Source organism: Melozone crissalis, unplaced genomic scaffold (assembly GCF_028551555.1).
Source record: "Melozone crissalis strain CALT ecotype California unplaced genomic scaffold, PUWL_Pcris_2 ptg000041l_1, whole genome shotgun sequence".
Classification (NCBI taxonomy): domain Eukaryota; kingdom Metazoa; phylum Chordata; class Aves; order Passeriformes; family Passerellidae; genus Melozone; species Melozone crissalis.
The window spans coordinates 159,990-176,681 of NW_026535819.1; the positions used below are offsets into that span (position 1 = coordinate 159,990).

Sequence of the window (16,692 nt, forward strand, 5' to 3'; positions counted from 1 at the left end):
TTTCTCTCTCTCATTTACTTTGCCTTTCATAGGTGAGAAGAAAAGACATTTTGAATGCCAATTAAATAAATGCATGTCAGCTGTGGTCTGGACTGGGGGTTTTTACATTCACACATGGTTTTTTACATAATGAAACAGAAAATCGGCTATTCAGGTTCTAGAGATTAAAACAGAGCAGCTTTTGAGTTAATAGCTCATATAGCAGGAAGTACATTTCACATAGCCTGATGTTAGTTTAGTCTGGTCATAGCAATAAACAGCAGATTAGCTTTTGTCAACTTATGGACAGTACTCCAGTTTTCCAGATGTTTCTAGAAGCTATTGTTGCTACAAATCTTTTGTCCTCCTGCTGTCCACAATGAAATTGTCTCAAATGTATGTGATCACACAGAAACCTGAAGAAAGAATTTCCTGTGTTATTCACTGCACTGTTTTTTTTTTTTAAATTGCAAGAGGGCTCTTTTTTCTTCACTTATTAAATAATGATGAAAACACAAGCATCTGTAAAAAAATCCCATATTCTGACACCTGTTCCAACACTAGCAAACACTCTGTGACATCCCTTAAACCGGAACTGCTTTCATACAAGTCAGCAATCTTTCTTGTTGACTCATGCTACTGATGAACCTTTGGGTTTTCCTATATACTTCAGTAGAAGATTTCTGTAATTAAAATTATTTCCTTACTCAAATTTTCAAATGATGTTTTATACCTGCAAGATCTTCTTTGGAGGAAACCAGTCGAGGAGAGCTGTTACCTGGCTCAATTCTTAAAGATAATCTGGAAAAACAAGTTTTTAGAGAAATTAACAAAAAAAAAAAAAATTCTCAATAAAAGTTGAAAGAAATTGAAGACATAATTATTTTGGCAGTGCTAACTAGCATTTTAATGTCTTGGAAGTGTAGTTATTTATTCTGTGATGTAACGAAACAATTTTTTTTTTTAAAGTAAATCACTACCTGTAAGAACCAAGAAAGAAATTCTGAGGAAAGTCTATGAAAGCAGGAGAAATCATTATTTAATCCTCCCTCTCAGTTCAAAAACATAAGTTCATCCAGTTTTTCGCCTTGGGAAAAAAAACTCAAAAAGTTAGTAATTTGTATACAAACCTAACATTTTATTCCCTCTAAACATGAAAGCAAATTTCCTGTTACCATGTCGAAATGTGCACACAGAAATATCTATTTTGTTACTGTGAATTACAGAAAAGAAGCCTAATAGAGCAAAGTGACAAACACCTTATAGTAAATGAAAGTGATTAGAAGAAAGTATTGTATGCCACGCTGCCTCACTCCATGTGTTTTATTATGTTCTCACTCTTGTGCTCTCAGCATTCCAACAAATCTCAATCTCACAATGCACATCACTTCTGCCATTTCTCAAGTTTAGGCAGTCTTAACTAGAAATTCATGGGTCCTTTGCTCTGTAGCAGTCTGACAAAAAGGTATGAAGGACTACTATGTTAAGTAAACTTTAATGGACTAGGCATAAATCCAAAGAAAATAACTGCTGTCATTGCCCAGCAGCGAACACACACGAAAGCTGGAAAGCTTCAGCACCTTGCTGTGCACCCCAAGGAAAGGCTTTCTGACTTCATTAAAAACATGCAAAGGGGTGGAGGGAGAAACCTATGACAGCATTTCAAAATATCATGTATGGCTCAGCCATCCCTTTCCTTACTACTCGTTATTGGGAATACCTTTCAGTTCCTTCTCTACAATATTCCAACATTGTCAACTATATTTTAGTGTGAAGTCAGGTAACCAAGCTACAGTCCTTTTCATGTTTTTGAATTTCTATTCTTCTGACAGTACTAGATTCTTTTAACTACCCAAAGTAATGTATTTCAAGTAGGTAATGAATCATTCCTTTCCAGACTACTTTTCTTTCTGTCCACTTGATTTCTGTGACCAGGAATCAGTAACATAACTCTCCTAGAAAGTTACAATAATACAAGTCAGTGCAAGATTCAAATGTTGATCACATGGGAATTTCTTTCAGTATGGAAAAAAGACAAAAGAACTTAATGAAGTCCTTAATGAAGATTTAAGGCAAGAGCATTCTTACACCTTCTTTAGTGACAAAAGTGAGATCAACTTCCATGCAACTACTTGCACTATATTATTTCTCTCTCTTTCTGCCTAAAATTATTCTTGTGAGGAAGAAAAGAGGAACATAACAGCAGGAAGAAAAACCTGACACCTTTATGTTTTTAACAAGGTTTTAGGAAGAGCTATGCTATGATTACACCATTTAGAAAGCATGTGTGTTTTGTGCTGCACTTCTGTGTTGGAATTCACCAACAGAGCAACAAATGAGTCTCCAGTGCTATCAGATTACATCACTCTCCGCTGGTCATCTCCCCAGAATATGGGAAGCTAGATAATGTTGGTTATCTGTTTGGTTATGTTAAACTGCACTCTGAATCTTAGCTCTTTCTAAGTCTCTGACAGTTTGGACGTTGACTTCCATGATGCCAGAATTCTGCAATATTTCCAGAAAAACTAGAATGCAATTTATCTGTTTTCAACTTATGAAAATACAGATGTATTAAACGAAGAACAAATAAATGCAAGCCTAAATGTATTTTGGTAAATATAAAATACTCATGCTGACATGTTATATTTAAAATAAACTGTTGAGAAAAGGGAATACATTATGACAACGAGATGTCATTCCTGAGTCACCTTCTCCTCTATTCCCCCTCTCCTCCACAAGGCTGGAAGCAATCAAAAACATTCTTTATTTCCAAGAAGAGATACTGACAGTCAGTACAGTTTCAATCAGTCCTGGCTTGTTTGCCACCACCTAAATTCAATTTTGCAATTCCTCTGACACTCCATTTTCCATGGAGCAGCACAAGTTCCACACATGCACACACATGCTCAGTGTATCCCAAAGAGGACCCTGGAGCCAGAATCTGGTGTGGCCCCTGAGAGGCTTAGTGTGATACTTTCAATAGATCAGTGCATACTTTGAGATCTGATGTGCTTACCACCAACATGCATCATCCATATCCACAAACACCTAACGACACTCTCACAGCTGACTGTTCAATGTCAATCACTAGCATTACTTTAAATAAAAAACTACCTTGGTTCCAGCATGCCTAATAAACCACTCATAAGGCATAAAGACACTCTGTTTTGTGTTGGCCCCTGTGTAACATCAGAGATTCATCTCAGAAGTCACTATTCTGTGATATTCATCCAATATCACAGTAGTATTAGGATTTCTTTTGTTTGTTTCAGGAATCCTTTTCAAAAAACAAATCTTTGTTTTACCATGGTAAGGAAGCCTAGTTTTAGTGCATGGTCTAAATGCTGACATACAAAATTTCAACATTCCAAAAATTATACTGCAAGAGTTCAGCTAAGAGACACATCAGGATAAATCCTAGATATCAGCCTTAGAAACTGCCCACAAAAACTGAAACTTCAAAACTGAGGAGTTAGTATTAATAATCTAAGGTCAAACAAAAATTGAAAGTGAAATCTCTAGGAAAAAAATCAGCATAGAGATATGCTGAATTAACAAATACCAATCTACCATCGGAAATTAAGACAAAGCTTCTACAGGAACAGGTGCAGAAGAGTATGTGAAGGCTTTGTTCTTGGATTGTAGAAAGATGACTGAACAATTTTTGGTTTTTTTAAGCCTGATACTCAAAATATTTTCTGGAACATATTAGGGCAGGTATGCTCTGGAAAGTAAGATGGATGGACCTCTATTTCAACCTAGTTTTAAGTAACACTCTGCTACTGGGCCATACAGCTCATTTTAGAGTAACCTTCCTAGCAAGCAGGAAAAGAGGAACCTAACATAATGCAGAAAATACAATAGAGAGTCAGTCTTGAACATAGTTCTTTCTCATGGAAGCATGCTCTCCAGTACAGGATGGAACTATTGCTAGGACAGTACAGCCACTGTTACTCAATTTTTCTTGTATCAAGCAAGTAAATTAAGACAAAGAATAGTCTTTCACAGAAGTTTAGCTGCTCCATGAGGAGGCTGAGCAAAACTTATTAATCTTTGTTGAAACAAGGATGATATTAGTTGCATCAAAGCACTCCAGTCCTCAAAGCTGTCCCTTAGGGCACTTCTGACCATTATTTGCATACCAAACAAGACGGGTCTGGCATATCTGGAACATTCTGGGCTGCCTGTCTAGCATTTAAACAGTGGGTCCTAGGACAGTAGGTCAAGCAACAGTAGGTTCCTGGGACCTTCTGCCGGAAGGATACTGTCCCCCAGTATCCCCCAATATTCTCCTGCCGCTGGAGAGGCTGCAGCCCAAGGCTTGGACAGGTGCACTCTTCACTGGGATGTGAAGTTGGATGACTTGGACCCAGAGAGTGGTAGGGAATGGTGCCACATCCAGTTGGGGCCAGTCCCTAATGGGGGTTCCCCACGGCTCAGTCTTGCGCACAGTCCTACTTAATATCATTGTTGATGATCTGGACAAGAAGATCGAGTGCACTCTTGGTAAGATCAGTAAGCTGGGTGGGAGTGTTGATGTGCTGGAGGGTAGGAATGCTCTGCAGAAGGATCTGGACAGGCTGGATTCATGGGCTGAGATCAGTGATGTGAGGTTCAACAAGACACAGTCCTGGTTCCCGCAATTCAGTTACAACAACCCTATGCATTGCTACAGGATGGGAATGAGTGGCTGGAGAGTGGTCCAGGAGAAAGGGACCTAGGGGTGCTGGTCAACAACAGCTGAGCATAAGCTTGCGTATGCCCAGGTGGGCAAGAAGGCCAGTGGCATCCTGGCCTGTATAAAAAGCACTGCGGCCAGCAGGACTAGGGAAGTGATTCTCCCTCTGTACTGGTGAGGCCAAAACTTGAATCCTGGATTCAGCTCTGGGAGCCCTACCACAGGAAAGACATTGAGGTACTGGAGCATGATCACAGAAGGGCAACAAAGCTGGGAAAGGACCCAAAAGATAAGGCAATTCTCTGCAATTCTCTGACTGGAGGGTATAGCCAGCTGGGGAGCAACCAGCAACAGCCCTAGAGGGAACAATCACAACCTGTGCCAGGGAAGGTTCAGGTTGGACATCAGAGAGAATTTTGTCACACAGGGGGTTGTCAGGCATTGGGAAAGGGCTGACCAGGGAGGTAGTGAAATCATCATCCCTGGAGCTGTTCAAGAAATTTCCACCCCGCCTTTCACCACAACTCTTGGTGGAAAAGATCCAGGGAATACAGCTGCCTGGGAGGCTTATTGAAGACGAACTGCAACCGAGGTTCACTGCTGCAAGTACTAATTTAAGTACTATTACTCACTTTAAGTACTAAGCATCTGCCATTTAATACCTGCTCCCATAGGACTGGAACTAACACGGTACAGCTAGGACTTCTTTAGCACCAGCATTGCTAGGAGTCAGTATAGCCTTTTAATTGCCAATCAATTTCTCTTGAATGTTTTCCCACAGCATCTTGCCTTATCTGAACCTAAATTTGAACTGATTTTTCTGTAAGTCATCTTATTACTCTATTGCCTAATATGCTCTGAAGAACCAAGTTATAGGCATAGGTAGCAGCCTGATGGTCCTGTCCTGTTCCGACAGATAATACTGAAACACAAATAACAGTCTTCAGACTGGTTTCACTCAAGAAACAACTGTGAGAATACAAGGCCTGACCTAACAATGCCAAAAGGTCAGAAAAAAAAAATTATAGGAATGGCTGCAAGGTATGTCTGGTTAGGAGAGGATAAGGCATTGCGCCACAATGCTACATACTGCTAAAACTGAGCAGCTTCTGCAGAAAACAGTATATGGGCTGACCAAGAAAGATCTGTTATTTTTAGGATATGACATCATTGTCAGGGGTTTTCTGGAGCATTCGTACTTGCTGACAAGCACAAACCTAAAGGAAGCAATTGGACTGGCACAAAAAAAATTGTAGAGAAAAGCTTTGTTTAAATAAAGTGGCTGCCATATTTTCCTTGCCAGTGTAATTGAGGTTTTCATTTGGCAAAACACATGTTGAGATTCTGCCAATATGTTTTAGGACAACTATCTAAGTAAGTGTCTCTTCCTGACAGCCTGGTACTGAGATAGTTCTGTTCTTCATGCCAAAGGTGACACACATTTCTCTGCAGAGAGCCCTAATGCTGTCCCTGGCTCAAAAAGAGCAGTCACTGCAAAGAAAAAGACAGAAGAGATTCTTACCCACTCTAAAAACTTAGTACTCTCTGTATTTTTAAAGCTTACAGTTTCTTCTGGCATGGGACCAGAAAATGCTATGAAACTGAAGGGAAACTGACTGAGAGGAAAATGTGAAATCAAATACTTAAAACAAAATCCAAAAACTTCTTACCTAGTGTAAAATGGAAGAGGAATGAGAGTTTTCTTTAAGGGTAGATGTGATGTGTTTTGATGAATTAATTAAATTAATTTTATTAATTAGCTATATTTAATTAGTTATATTAATGAATTCGTTTTATTCTGATGAAACAAACATGGTAGAGAAAGATCAAAGTTCTCCAATGTATATAAGCTGTAGCAACTTTCCTGTGGTAAGAATCAAATCTTTCCCTCTTTTTAATACCTTTTGTGACTTTACTCCAGTTTTCCCTTGCCACAGTGAAGCCTGGAAAGAAAACCACTAAACTTGATTGTATTTATCTCACAAATAACTAAATTTTAAAAATTAAGGATTACATGATCTTTAAGATATATCAAATGCCTTCAAGCATTATTAGCAAGCTTGCTACTAAAGTTACATTAATATTCAAATTTAAAATAGAATTACTTCTAGTTTTTACAAATATTATATTACGGTGTCATATGTTTATGGACTTGTTTAATTAATTTTTTCGGAAATAGTACAGTTCATGAAAGATGTTGTATACATGGGGTTAACACTGATGCATCATCAGGAAACTCCATCTAAAAATCAAATTTAACAATATGAACAGTTTCTTTAATCCAATCCAGGGGATGTAAAGCCTCTACTAACTACAGTTCTTCACCTTTGCCAATGACTGCTTAGTTTAATTTTTCTCTGTCTTCACAACTTGAATGAAGCACAGAAGCATGCGCAAAATTAGTAAAGAAAGACCATTTGTTAAATTTCAACACTGAGGTTTAAATCTCAGACTACCCTTAATAAAAGTCTTGGACCTCTTGACCTTTTCAAAGACTCTGTGCACTGCTCATGGTCAGTGTGCATCTCTTGCACAATGTGTCTGTGAGTGAAACATATACAATGTCATGGGACTGAGTAAAGGAATTTACACATTCCTTTGCACCATCATTTACTTAAACCCTCAAGCATGCAAGCACGGATGGCCAGAACTGCATACAATGCTCCATGTAAGCTCTCACCAGCTTCTTCTGAAGCAGTATAAACAACTCCATTTTTTCATGGAAACACTACATTTGATAGGCAGTAGGGATGAATTAGTCAAGTGCTGTATCTCACTTGTGACAGCTATCTACTGATCAACACCTATAAATTAGTGTTAGAATAATTACAAAACATTCCGGGGTTTGTGGCACTATTATTTTAGCCATCAGATTGTTTCTTTGTGGTATCCAAACCACGTTCTATTTCAATGAACGCTTCTATCACTGTCTTATTAGCATATGGTCTAAGTACACATAAATTCTGAGACAAAATTCTTAACTGAAGTATTTAACAAAACTGGTAACAAGACCGGTTTTAAGGAAGTTCATTACCACCCTGCTCTCTAAAACATATGCTAAAATATTTTATACTAGCATTGTATGACTGAACATATGTTTGCTTTGAATACTTCAAATTCTGCTTAAATAGTTACTCTATTTGTCAACAGCTAATTGTATAGCATTGCATCTAGCTTGGTTGAGCTATTTAAAACCTCAGTTCCTTAGCCTATGACAACTTTCTAGTTCTCTCAGAATTACTGGCCAGGGATTATCACTTTTAACTAGAGCATGTTCACATATTGACCAATGAGCTCTCTGGCATCTTCTTCAAACCTCTGTGTGGGTTAACTCTTCTCTGGGTCCTTTGTAAACATTGTTTTAATATGCTTAAACCCCCAAAACTTAGTATTAACTTACTAAAAACAATAAGTTGACATTGGTAGATGTCCTCAATGTATTATTCATAATACTATGGAGTCAATGCTGGACATCTTGGAGATAACTTTAGTATTACTGAACAAAATTCCCAGAACACAATCATCAATTAATAGAATAAAGACTAGATTTTCATCTACTCAAAACTGTTACTTTGCACTAGTACATTTCACTTTTTAAGTTTGCTTATAGTCATAAAGAAAGACAGTAATTCTGGATTTTACTTAGCAGAAACACCTTTAAACATCTTCAGCCAAGGGCTTTTTGCTCAGTTCTTAATAAAACTAATGACTAAGTAATCTTTCTGTTACATTTCTCAATGCCTGAAGAAAAGAACAGTACTTACTTGTAATTGTCATCTTCTACAAACTTCTGAAGTTCCTCAATGTAACGGACAGACTTCAAATACTTTTGCACATGGGGAAGTGTTGTGAGATAATCTGTGGGATGTTCAAACAAACAAAAACCATTAACATTTATGTCATTCACAATTAAAATTTTTTCAGGTGATTTCTTTTTATGGATTTTACGATACCTTCATGGAAACAGAATTTGAACCTCCCTAAAAAGTAAATTGGGCAGAACTAATACTTTGACCCTAAAAAGGTGTTTAAGACTTGACTGAGCAAAAGTGATGCTCTCAGTTGTTAAAGAAAATACAGATGCATTTCATCATCATGAAAGCTGGTGGATTTCATTAGATGCCATCTCACTGGTGGAAAAAAATTTTCTGCTGCAAAACTGCTTGAATTTTTTGTTCATTGTTTTGGGGAAAATCAAAGCCTTTAGCCATAGGTGTTAGTGGTTCTCATATGTCCATGAACTGAGGAGAATGAAAGACACTAAGTTCAGAACGACAGAAAAACCTCTTGACACATGGTGCATGGACAGGAACATGCCTTGTAGTACATAACTAAAGTTTTGCGGTCTTGTAAAGGTAACTGTTTTAAAGGCATCCATTATGCCAGAATATTGTTTCAAGGCCGTATTTTAATTTTCATCTTAATTTTAACAAAGGACTCAAAGGTAATGCAAAGCACTGCAGCAAGCTACCAAAATTGTAAAAATTGAAAGGGTCAATGAAATAAGGAGGTTTCTTTGTCATCCAAAATTTTCAGAGACAATATGAAACTCACAATAAGAAAATGGTACCTGAATGATCTAGCTGTTCAGAATCATACGTAATTATGCCTAGTTCCTACCTTTAAATACTTTGAAATACCGAAGTTGACAAAAAAAGGCTGGATACTTAAGCATACACAGTTAACATCTCACTTTGTTTTTTCACAATCTAACAATCCTTTTTCTTTAAGCTCTCCAAAACTTCAGCTTTTAAATTTTCTGAATTTTATTGTTTAGCTGCACTCAAGGCTTTTCAGCTTGTTTCAAGTTTAACCAATGAAAAGTCGTGTTAAGTCACCAAGAGTACACTGAGTATTCACTAAGACACCAAAACCAGCACATTTATTGATATACAGCTTCACTAGCAGGCTAGAACTGCAGAAATTATTTTTAGAGTAAAATTCTGTTAACAAAAAGAAACAACCCCTCCTTCTCCTGACTTCATCCAGTAGCAACACACGCGCAAAAGCTTACCACATTGAACAACCAAGTGTACACTGAAATATTTGTATTTCATTTTGTAAATATATCACCAGGATGCTAACAACAAAATGATAACCAAATGAACACATTCTACACTCTAGACATCGTATCTACTGCAAAGTAAAGGGAAGATATTAAGATAATATCTCTGATTGCCCCTGGTGGAAACAGTATATAAGCCAAAGGCGATAGCTGCACTTGAAAGTATGTCATTTGTACCCCACATGTAACAGTAAACTCTACACAACCTCTGTTATAGCTCTTACAATTTTGAATACATGCTTATTTGCCCAATTTGCTGGTAAGACTGAAGCTACACAGAAGTGGAAGCTACATCACTTACTAGTGTTCAACTCTACCAACATTAGCCTCTTGCGTTCCCTCAGAATCTGCTTCCACAATTTCGCACTAAAGAAATTTTAGTTAAGGCTTGATAGGCATAACAACATTTACCAACCATAGTTGCAGGATACTTGCAGATCAGCTATTATTCGGAGAATATTGTTCATTTGATTGGATCTTTGTTCATTCTCCATTATGCTGTCTGAAGCAGGATATGCAGAATCTATGTAGATTAAATCCAAGAGATAAATTCCTGAAACAAACAAATCAATCAACCAATTGATCTAGTGTTTCAAACAGAAACAGTTGCATAATTTTTAATGAACATAGCATCCAGAAGCTGTTTACACCCCCCTTGTGCTCTGGGCCCATTAAACAAAGGAGATCTAGGGATTTGCATTTTGAAAATTTCCATAATTACTGCTTGAGTTCCATGACACCCCTTAAAAAGAAAAGCTTTCTTGCACTTAGGCTACTGCCTACTATGAGCAATTTGCAGGACCATAAAAAGGACACTAAGAAAAGAATGAGAGCTGCCCCAGGCAGTGGTGCTGACAGTGGGGGGACACAGGGCTGCTGGCTCCCATGACCAGGGACCACTGCAATACCTCCTTTGTCTGCCCCCAGTGGGGAAGAGCTCCATTAACTTTTCTGCCCTGAGACTTAGGAATACTTTCTGGAAATCCTTTGCAAGTCTTTTTCTCACTCAAGCTGAGCTTGCCACACATCTGTTTCCTCAGATCTCTACCATCTTGACCGGTACGTTGCTCATTGGATCACACTGTGTTAGGTACAGCATTAGCCAGGTTGCAATACCTAATTTCTTTAGGTTTTTACCTTATTCATTCATGCATTCTGAAAAAGCCTTACACTGCTTAGGGAGGAATGAATGAAGAAATCACATGAGCTGTTATTGAAAACTGAAGAGACAGACAAAGAGGTGACAACAAGCCAGAACAAATTCAGTTTGTGATGAACTGTTTAATGCTTTGCCTGGAAAGCATAAGGCCATAACTGTCGCTCAAGTGCGCAGCAATCTGTGAATTTGGACTATGAAAGAACCATATATGCCCATTAGACCCACTGACATGATAAATAGGAGAGTGCTCCAGAGACCAAAGGTAATTTAATAATCCCACCAAAACCAAAAGGGACATTTAGACCTTGTAAATGAGTGGAAGAGAGCTGGATTAACAACTGAACAACATACAAACCATGGGAATTTCCAGTCATGCTGGAGTTTAAACAAAGAAAAAGATGCTTAGAAATCAGGTCAAGTTTTATAGTCTAGTTTAACTTTCTGCAATGACACACATAATTTTCATCCCATATTAAAAATCCTCTCTTGAAGAAATATATCTCTTTTTTTATATATTTATTTATATAGCGATATAATTATTTTGTATGTTTTATATATAATCATATTTATATATTTTTATATATCTCATAAATATAAGTACAGTTTATAAACCAGAGGTTCATATGACTCTGACTACCTTAACAGTTTTATCTTAACAGTAACCTGCAGTATTTATTGCTTTCTCCCAAAAAGTATCTCCTAAAAACCGTTCTCAACTTATCTTCATTTCTCTCTCTACACATTTCTACCTCTAGAAAGACAGAATGATGTATAATCAAAAGTTATTAATGTTTTGAATTATTGTTTTATTTGCTTCCTTTTCTTAAAACAAAACAAAACAAAAACCCCTCTGTTTTTGTAATTTATATTAGTAGTTGGTAGTTTTAGACCTACTGATAAAGTATGCCAATGTGATTCTACTTCTCAGCTACAGTAATTCTTCAAGCCAAAGGATGAGTTTAAAGGAGGAGGGAGTAATTGGGGTTTGCTTTCCTAGATTATAAAAATACATACAAAAAGCAGAGAGGCAAAAAGGAAAAAAGTATGACTTTATGTGATTAGAAGACAATTTTGTACAAGTTTGTCAAGGGCAGCAATACCTACTCTTTGTTTGTCCTTTTCCACTCTTGTGAAGATAAGCTATTAATCATACCAGTTTATTTTATCTCATACTAAATTTCACTTATCATACCAGAGAAATATAAACAGCACTTTTGTCCTGCTTTGTTTCCACGTCTCAGTCTTACTTAGCTTTAAAAGAGGGAAAACCAAACCCAATTATTATTTTCACCTTTTCTGAACTTTATCTGAACAAGGGTTTCAACCACACTGGGAACTGCTTCAGCCATCATCCCACACACTCGAGAGACCCTAACACCTCCACAAGGCCAGCACAGACCAGGCACCTTATACCTCAGAATGAGGGAAGAACTCCAATTTCCCTAATATTAGAGTGGCTCTGTAGCAGTTTAGCATTGAGCAAATCCTGAGTCCCCAAGGTTTTGCAATGACCTAGAGGTCATACCTAGACTGAGGTTCCACACAGCAGCTCCTCACTGTCCTCTCCTGTCAAGTGGCACATCAAAATGTAGTTAGAGTTATGACTGTAAAGTTTCTATTTGCTCATAGCCTCTCCACTCCAACATGCCTTATGGCAGCCTGGGTCAAGGCCACTTTCCAGCTATTTTGAGGAAGTCTGTAGCTTCTCATTGATATTAAAGATATAAACACATTTCCACTCTGCAGTAGTGGTTGTAAGCATTTTTTCAGGACAAAGAATCTATTTTCCAGGACAACATACAGATGAGGACCAAAAAGGTATACAAGCACCAAAAAGGATGAAAGGTGTTAGCCTAGGCCCTGCAAATTCCAAATAAAAGTGTAAGGAAATGGGCTTTTGGTAGGTAGTGGGGTGCAGGAAGAAAAAACCCAAACTGACAGATGTCAAAAAAATTAAACTGATTGTAATATGCTAGAATATAAAAGAACACATTTTTTGTAATTACACACCAAGCCACCCCTTTCCCATATTGCTCCTCTCCCTCTCTTCCTTTAAAGCAAGAAGGATAATCAAGTTTTATGATTTTTTTTTAATCTTGGCAGTGATATTTTAAACTCTTCTATATCTCTGATGCAATCGTAGGCATAGATAAGAATCAGTTCATTTTGCACAGAGGAATGACAAAATTATTCCCTTCAGCAAAAGACTTCAAGACCCGTTTCTCAAAGGAAAGCCTCAGGGTTGCCCCATGCCAAAGCAAACACACAGCACTAACTTTTCAAACTTTGGCTCACATTTGTGCTACTGTGCACTGAAAAAAGCTAGGATGTGAGGCCACCAGGATATTTTCCAGAGGGTGAGCTCATGGGCAGCTTCTTCCACAGGCAAGTATCATTTTCCAGTGATACTCACTTTTCTCCATTGTCACCAGAACTAATTTTGCAGCTGGGTATTGTATGCAGACAACAGTGTTCATTAGTTTATGGTCCCATGGAAGTAACAATACATGCTAAGGAAAGCAAAGCCAAATAATCCAGGACTACATTTATTAATGAAAATCACTTTGTGTAACGGGGACAAATTATTTTTAAGCTGGTAAAAGAAAACCAAACCTGAGATACCAAGCTTTTAAACTTCTACTGGAGAGTTCAAATAAAGAAGTAATATTAGTAACAGTTTAAAGACAGGAAAACATTATTATGGCAAAAAGTGAACTTCAAATGTAGCAGTCAATGCCACATTTTGAGTCCTCCACCCACCAGACAACAATTTCCAAGGCTAGATTTTATTGAAAAAATATTTATGGAGAACTGCAGTGTTCAGCAGGATGCAAACCTAAGTCTGTATACTTGTGTCTTGATTTACAGTTAAGCTTCTCCAATTATTTTCTTTATTCAATACTCAAAGCTTCTGAGAAAGTAGCACTGGGACAGATAATAAATAAGCATACTTTGGAGTTGATGGGTACTAATAAAGAGGTCTTCAGAAAAATACTCCCAAGCCCTCAAAAAACGAATGGTTATTCAGCTTCACTCAGTTCTGAAGAACCTGAACTGGAGCATGTAAGCTTTAAAATGTTCGTGAACAACTACAGTACGCAATTTGTCCCTCATTAAGAAAGACGGACATAACATGCTATGAAAGACAAAACACTTTCAGTCAAGTAAATAACATACAAATTTATACTAATGAGAAAAGCTGGGCAGGTATTACTTTAAATAGCAGTAACAGAAACAAAGAGGAATCTGGGTTTTTTTGGCATTTTCCTCCAAGTTAGAAAGCCTGGGTTCAAGCTTTCTGCTATGCCACAGATTTCTTTTACCTGAGCAGCAACATTTATTCCTAACAAGTCAGAATTTGGGGGGTTTATGACAATTTGCAGGCACGAGGTGTAATCCAAAACTTGCAGCACCTAAAATTGTTTCACAAATATACACTGTTGCAAAACCAATCATAAAAAACATCTGCGCAGATAAAGACTGATAACTTGCATCATTATCAACTGCGTCTTTTTTACTTTTTAATTTTTTAAACTTTTTTTATAATGACTATAAAACTATACTGAAAAATAGTACGGCTAACAAACAAAAAATTAGGTGGTTAAACCACCCCACTACTGCATATTTGATATATACTTTCATGCATAGTGGTCTGTTAAGGGTCTGTGCAATTCTGCAAATGCAAATAAGCTAGGAAAAAGCTGATGTATGATATTTTTGTCAGTCAGACATTCCCTACTTTGCAACAAAAAATAATTAGCTGATAGAGAAGTATTTCACACAAGCCTGGGGACTTCAATTTATTATTCTTAGGTAACATTTTGATCATGTACTATAATAAATATCACAGTTATTTGGTAAATTGTACTGTTACTGTGAACAAACACATGGTGTAAAAGGAGGCAAAAAAACCCCTTAAATGTTTTAATGAACAGTTTAGTTCCCTACTTACAATCATGTACACTTCTAAATATTCACAGCCCCTGAATGCACATATGCTGCTGTGTAACACAGATGTCTGGGCATAGAGCATTCCTTCAGCACAGGAAGCAGAGTCTGCAAGACACGCAGTAACTGGCACACATAAAGTAAGAGAATCTGTGGAAAGTAATTATTTTCCATTTTTGCTCCTCACAAATTGAATAACAACACTGGTTTGACAGGAGGACCAGAAGAGACAAGGATACATTTCCAATTTGTAGTCAAGTATATTTATGAAAGCATTTTCCCACATACAGTAGTGTGGTTGTATCACACTAAACAAAGCAGAGGACAGAGGGACAGTAACTTATCAATTAACTATGTGGTAGAAAGTCCAAACTACTACAGTCAGCAGTTTGTAAAACCAAAGACACCATTGTTAGGAGATTAGCTCATAGGCAAAAAAGCCAACTGTTTTGTGGTATTGCTGGTTTCAAGAAGACTGGATATTTTCCAAGGATTAAGGACTGGAAAATTTTTCTACCAAACCAAATGTATATACTGGTTAACCTTGGTAGGATTGGAATACTCTAAAAAAAACTGAAGACAAACCTTTGCTAAGGCAACATCATGTAATTTGTAACATACAGAAATGTATTCATCATAAAATGTCTGAAGAGAGACTTCACACATTTATGACATGGTCCCATGGACAGCTGTCAAGGTGATTACAGGTTTGGAAAGCTTGCCATATGAAAAAAGGCTAAAGGAATTGAGTTTGTTCAGCTTAGAGAAGTGAAGAGGCAGGAAGGGAACCTAACTGCTCTTCCAGTACACAAGAGCAGTCATGGGGAAGATGGAAATACTCTCTCCAGAGTGACAGCAACAGGTCAAGAAGTGATGGGGGAGCATTCTATCTGCATATAAGCAAATTTCTTCTCTGTGAATACACTTAAATATTGAAATAGGTTTCCCAGAGGAGGACAGCAATTTCCCTTGCTGGAAATACTCAAGATATGGCTTGACTGGACACTGGGTAACCTAATTTATGGCCCTGCTTTCCACAGAAGGTAGATAAAATAATCTCCAGGGATCTCTTCAAGCCACAACTCTACTGTTCTATGACAAGCTTGAAAAATGTGCTGGCCTATACCTGCATATCTATTATTGAAGGGGAGTTTGGAGTACAGCAGTTTTATGAACTAATTTGCTGCAGCAGGAGGGCTCTGCACATACAAGCAGACAATGGACCCTAATTTTAACTGTGAATAGAGTGAGTACTTCAAGCAATCTCTTTTATCATGTGATATAAGCAAAATTTACCTTATAAAAGTGTAGAGCTAGAGAGGGCACCTTATTTTGGTTCATTCTGTCTCAGCAACAACAACTAACAAAATTAAAATTTGATGTTGATTCCATAGTCTTTCCTGAGTAATCTCACCCTATTCAACCCCGGGAATTAATCATCCCACATTTGTCACCACAGCAATGAAGCCTAATACAGAAAACCAGATCAATAAGTGCAGCAAAACCCAAGGAACTTTCAAACTAAAATACCAGTTTGTGAAAGAAAAAGTTACCAGGAACTCAACTGGAATTACATTCAAGAAGCTGTACCGTGAATCATCTCTGACTGGTGCAGATCATTTTGTCATCCACTGAAACAGGCTAAATAATTCTGAAACTGTCTGGACCTTTCTACCAAAGCTTTCCCCCTAAACAAATAAGATTTTCTCCAGAATACTGTCAATTTTTTTTTCATTTTCCCCCAAAGCCCAGCTATTTCCTAATACATTTTCCATGAATTAGGAAAAATACATTATAGAAGATTAAATGCTATAAGAGTGATGCATTTTAACCTTTTTAAACGCATGCTATCCAATGTCAGAA

General features: G+C 37.4%; 1 protein-coding gene across 2 annotated transcripts in view; it reads right to left on the reverse strand.

Moving 5' to 3' along the window:
* Positions 1–16,692, reverse strand: part of RALGPS1 (Ral GEF with PH domain and SH3 binding motif 1) — a 74,878-nt gene that overhangs the window by 20,198 nt on the left and 37,988 nt on the right. For both annotated transcript variants that reach the window (XM_054283897.1, XM_054283895.1), the window contains 3 exons: positions 10,138–10,275; positions 8,422–8,515; positions 713–780 (listed from right to left, as the gene is read on the reverse strand). In XM_054283897.1, the coding sequence (XP_054139872.1) occupies positions 713–780; positions 8,422–8,515; positions 10,138–10,275 (300 nt within the window). The remainder of the gene's footprint in view (positions 1–712; positions 781–8,421; positions 8,516–10,137; positions 10,276–16,692) is intronic.